The 11562-nt window shown below is 37.6% G+C and overlaps 1 protein-coding gene across 2 annotated transcripts; it reads left to right on the forward strand.

The window, feature by feature from the left end:
• Positions 1-2484: 2484 nt before the first annotated feature.
• LOC116014034 lies at positions 2485-10822 on the forward strand. 2 transcript variants are annotated; one of them, XM_031254019.1, is made up of 7 exons: positions 2485-2977; positions 4076-4146; positions 4554-4642; positions 4845-4956; positions 5494-5584; positions 8652-9347; positions 9465-10822. In XM_031254019.1, exons 1-7 carry the CDS (start codon positions 2861-2863, stop codon positions 10026-10028), a joined length of 1740 nt encoding a protein of 579 aa, XP_031109879.1. In that variant the 5' UTR covers positions 2485-2860; the 3' UTR covers positions 10029-10822. The 2 variants fall into 2 exon arrangements, with proteins under 2 accessions (XP_031109879.1, XP_031109880.1); XM_031254020.1 differs by lacking the exon at positions 4554-4642 and having other exon boundaries at positions 2846-2977.
• The last annotated feature ends 740 nt before the right edge of the window (positions 10823-11562 follow it).

Raw genomic sequence — 11562 nt, forward strand, 5'->3', positions numbered from 1 at the left:
AATTGCGGAAGCATAATCTTCTAACCAATAGGAAATGAGATATTACCATTGGATATTTAACTATATCCAAAGGTACATGCTAAAATTCAACTTAATTAAAAGTAACTCATTTCTAACAATAACCTTTAAGTTATTCTTTTTTTTTTGAATACTACTAACTCTATTACAATGCAGTATCTGTTCATAACTACGTTCTCAACCCCTATTGAAGCACAAGAGTCAGTATTGCCCCCACTGAGGCTCGAACCCACCACCTCCCGTATAAAGGGAAGGGTTTGATGCCACTGGACTACAAGGTCCTTGGCAAAACGTTACCTTCTATGGAAGTTCATAAAGTTTGAACTAAAAGGGTTGAATATTTGCTCTCATGTTCCAAATTTCATGCAAGAAGTAGTTACAACAAAATGGAGAAGGAGAGAATGCAGCATAAAACTTGTAAGATTAATTTCACCTTGTAAAAATAATTTTTATGCATAGTTTAGGGAAAAGTGTCAAATTGCCCCCCTAAGTCATTCGGATAGTGTAATTAGGTCCCCTAAGTAAAAAAAAAAAAAAACTCCATTCAGATCCCCTAAACGTGTAAAATAGTGCAATTGAGTCCAAACAAACTTGTATAGCAGGTTAAGTCTTCCACATTTTGATACGTGTCAATTTATTATTATTTATTATTTAAAAAAAACTTTTTATTTGTTTATTAAATTAAAAAAATGAAAAAAAAAAAACTTAACAGCCGGTGGCTGCCTCGTTAACGGACAACCGGCGAGGACAACCACGACTGTCAAAAATGAGGTCCAGATCTGGTAAATAATCAGCCTATCAGCCAATTTTGGCTTATTTGACCACTATTAGTTGATAAATAATAAGGTTTTTGTAACTCCAAAATGCTAAAATTCAAAAGGCTACTCAAAGCAGCCTTTTCAATTAGCTTTTTGAGAAAAGAAATTATACCAAACAACTATCAACTAACAGCTAATTTATCAAACAACTTTCTACAATCAGCCAATGTTATCAACAAATCATACCTTCTAACCCAACCAGCTAACAACCATTTACCAAACAGGGCCAAAAACATTGTAATTTAGCAATACTTTTTTTTTCATCATATAGTAGGATAAAGAAAAGAACAAAAACAAATAATAATTAAACAAAGCATGATCTAGCTACTTCTACACTATCATCAGCTACTAACAGCACGTTTGGTTCACGGAATGAATTTTGAGGTAATAGAAATGCTATTCCATAAGAAATGGAATAGGCAAGGAATAGAATAGAAATTGTATTCTATTGTTTGGTTCGCGGAAGGATTAGACTTTAGGAATTATATTACAGTGTTTGGTTGGTTTAAGGAATAGAAATGAAATATGTTTTAAAATACATAAATACCCTTATAAAATATGTAGTAGTAATAATAATAATAATAATAATAATAATAATAATAATAATCATAATCATCATCATCATCATCATCATCATCATCATCATCATGTTATTAATAATAATAATATTATTATTATTATTATTATGTAATAATAAAATAAAACTAATAATAATATTAATAACAATAATAAGAAAAAGGAATAATAATAAAAAAAACAAATTATATATAAAATAATTATTTTTAAAAAAACACACAAATGGGAGTTTTTGATCCCACATTGGTAACTCAAGAAGGGGAACTCATTTGAGCTTCTCTATATAAGAGAATTGTTGCTTCTATTTTAAAATTAACAACGGGATGATGATTCCTTAAAGAGCCAAAAGTTCCATCATTTAAGGAGGCTTAATTGCTCTTAGTTACAAATTTTTTTTATATAAATAATAATATACAGGGTCATTTTGGGAAAAAGAAGATCTTTTCCCAAAACGCCATGGGTAAAATTGGAAATAGCAACTTTAGGCTATTCATGAGAACTTAGGAATAGCCTAATACCTAAGGAGGCCTAGGAGTTTCTATTCCCCTTGCAAGGGGAATAGCTCATTCTCGGATTCTCATTCTTGGATTCTCAGGTACACTGTTCCTAGGAATAGGAGTTGTAACCAAACAAAGGAATATGCCTATTACTGGGAATGCTATTACATTGCAGGCCTATTCCGCGAACCAAACATACAATAAGAGCGGTTTAACTTTATTTGGTGAATTTTTTATAACTCGCAACCCAAATTGTTCCCCTATTGCATGTATTTCATCTAGTTAGCATGAAAGTTTGTCTCGATGAATATGTACTGTAATAATGCAGTCTCTCCTAATCAACTCACGAATATCACTAATAAATATTCAATCTCAACTACGGGGTCCCTATTGTTTTCTCCGTGCATGCGAGATCCCCCAATAGTTAGTAACGAAGCACTTTCATGCTCTACATGCCTATATTATCTATTTCAACACAACAAAACATAATATTAGACCAAAACTCAGTCGTCAAGCTAACCCCAACACTTGATCAAAATTGAAACCCATAAAGCTAAATACTTTGATAGTCGCACATAATCCCTCTTACCGTAACAAATTAATCTCATGCATGAAATATATAAATTTACGTGCATATAATATTAATTAAAAAGTTTAGTCCTCATTTCTCCGTAACTAACTAATCTGTAGCAATTGGATGGTACCAAAATTATCCCCCTTCTCTCAGTTCTCTGATCTTGATAAAGCAACGATCCAAGGAACGAAAAAGGGCATGCTAGTCATTGTAATGTGACGACGGAAAGTAATTCCAAGGCAGCCTGCGCATTCTTCGCTCCCTTCAATTCCTTCTTAGTGCTTCTCTCTCGTATTCCACCGATCCAGATCTGATCGCCCTCCAAACGCTGAGAAGAAAAGTTAGAAAAGCAGAGATTTTAACCGAAACACAACGCAATGGCGGTGGAATCGCCTCCGGCCAAGTACAAGCTGGTGATAGTCGGTGATCAATCGGTCGGCAAAAGCAGCATTAACACTCGCTTCTTGTACCACAGATTCAATACTACCTATGAGGTATGATCTAGATAGATTTCTTTCAATGCTCGCATTAAAATGCTTTCTTCTCAAATTCGCCGTTATAAACAATTCTCCGATCCGGCTTGTCGTGGGATGAAGGTAGGTCATGTGTATGGACAGATTCTCGTATACTTTTTTGTCGTGGGATGAAGGTATCTTATTTTCTCGTATGCTCCATATTTGATTATGTTTCATATTTGTTATGGAATATTTTTTTATAAAGTTTTAATGTGTTTTACTTTTCATCTATATTCAATAATATTTGTGACTATAACGTCTCCCGTGGACAATATTTCATCTGCCTCCGCCACTGCTCATATATGGTTAAGAAAGAATTCGAGTGTTTGAAATTGAATTACTCTTTGTACAACCATAGAAGCATAAATTGCCAAAAAAACCCGGGTATTGTTACTTTTGGCCCATTGACTATAATCTTCTTCCCATATTTTATCCAAAACTATTAATCTTATCAAATTTGGTAGACAAGTATGCTTTTCTTGTCACATTTGGTCCTATCGACCAAATACTTTTCAACCCTGCTTGACTAGAAAAGTTTATTTTATTCTTGTTTGGAAAAGTTTCAAGGACAAACTTGTCCTTTCAAATCTCAATATACACTACTATTACTAAAACTTTAAAAATTGCCCGAAATGTGAAGCTTCTTGTGATTTTGGGTGTAAAGTGGCAAGAGAAAAGGGTTCGGTTTTCTACATTTCCTTCAATTTTGGGGGTTTTTATTTAAAAAAAAAAATTAGTGACAGAAGTGTGTATTTAGATTTGAAAGGACGGTGTGCCTTTGAAGTTGTTTGGTAATAGAAAAATTAACATTTACAGTTGGTGGTTACCAAACATTGGTTTGTAAGACCAAATACGGCAAGAAAAATGCACGAAATGTGGCAAAGATTAATAGTTGGGATCAAATGTGAGAATAAGATAATAGCTAAGTGCCAAAAATGGCAATAACTCCTAAAAAAAAAAGTATAAAGATGGTGGGTTGTGTTATCTTAAACCCATGAAGACTCATTGCAAAATCACGCGTTCAAACTTACATTTGTCACGATTTTGAAGCTCTTACATTTTCGTTACAACATGCAGGCTACGATTGGAATTGATTTTTTTTCAAAGACAATGTACCTTAAAGATCAAACAGTTCGCTTGCAATTGTGGTAGGGTTATCACTTATTCTTAACAGGCAACATAACTGAGTCAGTGCATATGTTGATTTCATAGGACACATTTTAAAAGCTAAATTAAATATCAACAGACGTGCAAGTATTTTAGTAGTCTACATACTCTTTGTGTTGGGGTGTCTGTATGGTTTTAGTTTTAGTTTTATTTTTATTTTTGGGTTCGTGCCAAGCCTTTTAGCATGCTCAAGATTTACAATTTTACCTTATATTATGCTTTCCTGCTGAACATAGTCATACATATATAATGAGTGGACTGAAGAGAACATATAAATGAAAGTTCATACTGATTGATCATTAAGAGATTGGTGGTGTACCTTGAAACATAAATATAATTAAATATTACTCCATAGTCTTATTACAATTTCATTTCCAACTCCATACAGGGATACTGGTGGTCAAGAGAGGTTTAGAAGTCTTATCCCTAGTTACATAAGAGATTCTTCTATTGCAGTGATAGTATATGATGTTGCAAGTGAGTTACTAATTGAAGTGACCATACGAGAGATTTCTTTATTTTTCTTTGTTTTTTACCTAATCAATTCTTTTTAGGACAAAATTTAGAAAATTTTAACTAATGCAATGTTTTCTTTTGATTGACATATCTATCTCTTTGTACAATTTTACCCATCAAATGTGACAAACCATAGTTAATAGCCAAACTATCACATTTGCAGACCGTGAATCATTTTTGAACACTTCAAAATGGATTGAGCAAGTACGCAATGAAAGAGGCAGTGATGTCATTATTGTTCTTGTTGGGAACAAAATTGATCTTGTTGATAAAAGGTAAGTGGTTTCCCTTTTAATTCCATCTTTCACAAGTGTATTGCTAAATGATGAAATAGATTTTTTCTTCTTTTGCATTTTTATTGAAGTTGATGAACTGTTTGTACATCAGTAAATTGAGGTTTCTTTGATTTTCATCAACTATGTTCTCTTCTTTGAATTTTGCCATGATTTCCTAACTGAAAGTTTCATATATCCAATTATTTATATGATTGGTGCCCATTGTTTTAGTGCTTTTGAAATTTTTCTTGCAATTTATGTCTAAACATTGAAAAGCACAAATGCACCTTGCATATTAAGTGTAAATCTGTGAAAGTATAACATTCTTTAATTTTCTAATATTAACTCCAATTTTCTAGAACCTCTTTTTTTTTTTTTTTTTCTGTTCTCATGCTTTCTCCCTTTTATTGATATTTGATAGCATGATATTACTTGCTTCCTTTAGAAAAATTGATCTAAAAGAACAAAGAAATTGTTTTGAAAGAAAAGATACAGATTGATCAAAAATATTCTATGATGATTATGCTATTTAAACAGGCAAGTTTCAATAGAAGAAGGTGATGCCAAGGCTCGGGAGTTCGGTGTCATGTTTATAGAAACCAGTGCTAAAGATGGATTCAATATTCAGGTAAAGTTACCTTCGCTTATGATGTCCTTAATGTGGTTGTTAGTATGAAACATTATTCACAATTTTTGTTTATTGTCCGGATGAAACTAGTTGTCCTTGTTTGCTTTTGATGGTAAGATGAGCAAGTTTTAGTTTGGCGCAAATATTCAATTATCCCAGTTGATTTTATGACTAAGTGGGTAGTCAGTTGGCGAGCCAACATAATCAAAAAACCGATTGGAATGCTGCCAAAAAATATTTTATTGCCTTGTGTGTGATAAGAGAGCTTAACCCTTGTTCAGAGCACTACCAATGTATTTATACATGAAGATTGAGCCTTTGGAAGGCATGAAACCGATCTAAACTAGGTAAGCAAATCAATAATAAATGATAAAATATCTTTCCTAGTTGTTATGGGATGTTCTCCAATCTATTTCTTTACATATTTGGTAGTTTCCTTTCACGCGCTGGAAGATGGACCAATCTTTTATGAATAACAAGTTCAATGTCATGCCGACCTCTGCCCCTAATCGACCTGGTCTCCAACTGAACGACTTCTCTCAACCATCTACTTGATTGTCTCACCTGGTTATCCACCTAATTCCTTCACTCAATCCTTCGTTTGACTCCTCTACTCGTCCGTTTATCCGTTTGATTAGCATACTCATCCTTCCATCCGCCTAGCTCACCTACTCATTAATCCATTTGCCTGACTGTTCTATTCGTTGATCTGGCCACCTAACTCCCCCACTCATCCATCTAGCTGCCTGATTCCACTACTCATTCGGTTACCCGCACGACTCCCCTACTCATCCGTTTAGTCGCTTAACACCTCCACTCATTTATCAAGCTGCTTGATTGCCCTTGTCATCCACCCATCAACCCAACTCCTCCATTTGCCCCTTTGCTAAATTCCTCTAACTTTCCCCGTCATCCGCTTAATTCCTCCTCCCATGTGCACCCCGATTCCTTCCTTTCGCCTCTCTCCCAGCTTTCCTAGTCCCTCACTTAATCACCTAGTTATCACACCTCCCATCCTCTTTAGGTTCAGCCCTCAGACCTGAAATTCCAAAACCCTCAAGAATTCATTTTTCAAGGAGGTGTGATTGATCGAGCATTGACTCTTTTTTAAGGCCTCTAGTTGACCTTCAAACTTCAAATAATATATCGACTCCTTTTTTAAGGAAATGCGGTTGATCGAACGTCGACTTTGGTCGATCTTCAAACGTCAAATTGTCTATAGACTCCTTTTTTCAAGGAGGCACGCTTGACCGAGTGCTGACTCCTCTTTCAAGCCTCTGGTCAGCCTTCAAACTACAAACTGTCTATCGACTCCTTCTTCAAGGAGGCATGGTTGACCATGCACCGATTCCTTTTTCAAGCATCTGGTCGACTTTCAAACTCCAAACCGTCTATCGACTCCTTTTTTATTTAAATTCTCATTAGTACGAGTTAAAGGAATGGCCATCTAGCCTCGATTGATCGACTTCACGACGAGCATAAATCCCCTCTTTCTAAGGAAGTCCGATTGATCGACTTCACCCTTCGCTTCACTTGCCAATGCCTTTGATCTCCGTCACGTGTCAGCATCTCCTCACCCCTCATTTATTATAAATACCCACCTCTTTCACCACTCATTTTCCCTTGCCAAAATTTTACCGTCAAAGTTGTTCATCGACGTTGCCCCGTCAAAACTCTGCTAACCCACTGTCAACCCTTTGTCATCATTCTTAGTCATCTCAAAGTCTACTTCTTGTATTTTCTTCTAGGTTTGTTACCATTTCTTTCCTTTCATTTCGATGTTTAACCTTCCAACAAACTCCTCCAGTCATATTGAGATTACTGATAACCCCACCCCGACCTCCACTTCTCACTACCGTCAACCTCAATCTGATGAAGTCGCTCATGGAGCCTTCCACCACCATTCTCGCCGTCGAGGATCACTCAATTTCCAACCCTCCTCCCAATAGTTACATTGGGATCTATTACTGATTCATTTGAAATAGGTTCCGAGCCTCTCTACATCCATTCCTCACTTCTTTCTTCTATTATTTTGGGGTTTTACTAAGTGAACTGGTCCCCAACTCCACCAACTCCTTTCATCTCCTGCTTTTTAATTGTGTGCGAGGCACTCGGCTTCCCGCAGTCCATGCCTTTTTTTCCTCCAGCTCTTTTTGGTCACCCGAGTAGGCAGGAATTCTTTTTCATTTCTTTTTCATCCGACTAGTCTGGCTCCATGAGCCTTTTGACTTTTTGCTAGCTTTGTGGATTTCTTTCTTTCTTTCGTCTAACTAATAAACCCGCTAGCGACTAAGAAATATCAGCATCAGTCACCTTCCTCCTTGAGCTCGAGCATGTCCCGGCGAGCCATTGGTCGCAACTGAAGGCCATTGACTTGGCCAACTTCTTACCAGAAGGGTTGCCACCACAGGTTGAATCAACCCTTTTTTCTTATTCAATTTTCCTTTACTCTGATTCTAACTTCATATTTCATTTTCAAACAACGATGTCGAGTCCTCTTTCAAAAGCATAACGAGTCGACTAGGGACGCTTCAGCTGACCACCTCGATCACCCGACTACTCCAATTACTAGTCTCTTAGCCTAGCCGATTGAAATGGTTGATCGTTAGGCCTTTCTCTAAGCTCGCTTCAAGAGTTGGGGCTACGTCGTAGATAAGGGCAATGATTTATCCGCCTCCAACACTACCCAGGTTGCCCCATCGCCTCAGCCTAACGTTCCCCTGGCCATTAGGGAATCGCCAATTACTGTCCCAACGAAATTTGAAAAGAAGAGGGACGTCGACCGCGTCACTAGACTGCTTTCTCTAAACGCCCGTTTGAGTCATTTGATGCCTCCGCCTCCAAGAAGATCAAGTTGGGTTTAGAGGTCAGGTCCGAGGAGGCCATCATCAAGGGGAAGTTCCTAGTCTTTGACTAGGTGGAGAATGTACTCTTCCCCTAGTACCAGCACGCTATGGAGGAGACTCCTGCCGACAAGCCGTTGGAGTCCAATCCTACCACAGTACCTTTTCTCAAGGTAATTCTTCTTTTGTCTCAGTCTTCTAATATTGATTTCTTTTCGTTGCAGTCCCTCATGGCTCAAGTCGCGCTTCGCATTCAGGTTGTCAAACTAGAATCTACCTTGGAGGCGGAGCGGAAGAATGTGGAGCGACTGATGTTAGAGGTGGAGGCTTCCCGCCGAGAGGCTTTAGACGAGTACAAGGGGTCGGTCGTTTTTCGGGAGGATGTTATGGCAGAGGCTCACCGTCATCTACAGGAGTTGGCTATGGAGTGGCTGGGCACGCCAGTTGGGAAACAGTTCCTGGTCGACTCCAGAAATAAGGACTACCACTTAGGTGCACAGGATATGCAGAAGAGAATTTATGCAGTGCTTCTAGCCCGAGATAGTACTTTTGTGCCCGAGGAGAAAGGATTTCCCAGATGGTTGGCTGACAATGAGCCCCGAGTCACCGTACCTACTACCCACACTAATCACCAGGGGGTTAAAGACACTAAAAGAGTCACTTCAGAAGGCAATGGCGACAACTCAGAGATCCTGATGGACCTTGCATATTTGGACTCGACTGCTAACCTTACATCTTTGGCAGCGATGGGTCGTGCTCCGGTTCCCCCGGTGCCCGACACCAAACGTCAAACTGTTACGGACCTAAAGGAAGAAGAAGATCAATCAAGCGCCTTGCAACTTAATCACACCCACCGTGGGGCAACCGACTTTGTTTCATCCACTAGGCCATCGGACGGTGGAGTGACCGGAGTCCCTCAGGTACACTTCCCTTGAGACTAGTGCGCTATAGAGGATGATATTGCCGACAAACTGTTGGAGTCCATTTCCTAGTCTTTTAATCTTGATTTCTTTTCGTTGTGGTCTCTTATGGCCCAGGCCCAGGCTGAGCTTTGCCAAAAACTCAAGCTTCCCTTGGCCAGCGCTGAAGCCATCCAGTGGGGCCCCTCCTACCCTGCCAAGCAAATGGAGGTCCTGAACTGTCATATCAACGAATTGAAATTTACCTTAGAGGCGGAACGCAGGAATGCTGAGCGGTTGACGCTAGAGGACCTGAACCTTCAGATTGCCCAATTGAAATCTACCTTGGAGACAGAGCGGAAGAATGCTGAGCGGTTGATGCTGGAGGTGGCTACTTCTCGCCAAGCGGCCTTGGACGAATACAAGGGGTTGGCTATTTTCCGGGATGATGTTATGGTAGAGGCTCACCAACATTTGCAGGAGTTAGCCATGGAGTGGCTAGGCACGCCAACAAGGAAACAGTACCTGGTTAATTCCGGAAAGAAGGACTACCACTCGGGTGCACAGGATATGCAGAAGGAAATTTATGCGGTGCTTTTAGCCCAAGATCCTACTTTTGTGCCCGAGGAGGAAGGCTTTCCCGGATGGCTGGTTGACTATGAGCCCTATGTCACTGCTCCTACTACCCTCGCTAATCACTAGGGGGTCGAGAACACGGAAAGAGTCACATCCAAAGGTGCAAGTGGCAATTTAGAGATCTCAAAAGACATATCTGGACTCGATTGCTAACCTTACAGCCTTGGTAGAGATGGATCGCACTATGATTTCCCAGTCACCTAACACCGAACTTTAGACTATTACGCACCTAGGGAAGAAGAGGATCAGTTCATTGCAACTTCACCGCACCCGTCGTGAGATAAACGACTTCCCACCTACTGGTCATCAATGTGTGGAGCAATCGGAGCCCCTCATTCAGGGCTTGATTTTGTCTGATCTGATAAGATCTATTTGGTATTTTGCTCCCCCCCCCCCCCTCTCACTCTCTCTCTCTCTCTCTCTCTATTTATAATAATAGAAATAGGGTGTTTTGAAAATTTTAATGAAAGTGAAAATGCTCGGTCTAACTTGGACCAAAATCCTTTGACTTTTCGCCCATCCCTACAAAAAATTCGTTCATCTATCCCTCGATGATCCAGTCACTTTCCTTCCTTGCGCACCTCGTGTAACACCACAGTTTTCCTTATCCAAAATTTCGCTATTTCCTTTTTTTTTTTTTTACAATAAATCACTTTCAATTGCGGAAGCATAATCTTCTAACCAATAGGAAATGAGATCTTACCGCCAGGTGTAAATATTTAACTATATCAAAATGCACAGGCTAAAATTCAACTTAATTAAAAATAACACATTTCTAACAACAACCTTTAAGTTATCTAAAACTCCATTGTTCGAACTAAGCGATGAATATTTGCTCTCATACTCCAAATTTCATGAAAGAAGTACTCGCAATAAAATGGAGAAGGGGAGAACGACCCACAAAGAAACACACAAATTCAGCATAAAACTTGTAAGATTAATTTCACTTTGTAAAAATAATTTTTACGCATAGTTTATGACATTTAAGATTCCCACATATGTGAATATATATATATATATATTTGCATGTATATACTTCTGTATTTTTGAAAAATTAGATTATAGTTTAGCTCTAAAGCATTTTTAATAATCTCTTTAAAACATAATTTTAAATAGTAATTTTCTCAAAATAGGATTATTCCATAACTTTTTTTAAATAATATTCTTTTCGAAATCAATTTTTCAATCTATATGAAAAATAATTATTCTTTTCAAAAATCATTCTTCAATAAATATGGAGAAATACTATTCTTTTCGAATATCCATTTTTCGATAAATATGGAGAAATACTATTCTTTTCAAATATATGAGAAGGTCAACCGCACAAGAACCCATGTGTGTGTGTGTGTGTGTGTGTGTATATATATATATATATATATATATATATATATATATATAATTTCTCCAAATATATATATTTCTCCAAAATAGATAATTTATATATATAACAATCAAGGTACAAATAATTTTCACTTCAACTTTACAAACACTACAAATCCATGAATCACATATATCAATTATTCACACTTACTGAAATATATTTTTTGATGAATTTTAAAAATATATTTACACATAAACACTTATGAAAATAAGAGTTAAT

Source organism: Ipomoea triloba, chromosome 3 (assembly GCF_003576645.1).
Source record: "Ipomoea triloba cultivar NCNSP0323 chromosome 3, ASM357664v1".
In the NCBI taxonomy this organism is placed as follows: domain Eukaryota; kingdom Viridiplantae; phylum Streptophyta; class Magnoliopsida; order Solanales; family Convolvulaceae; genus Ipomoea; species Ipomoea triloba.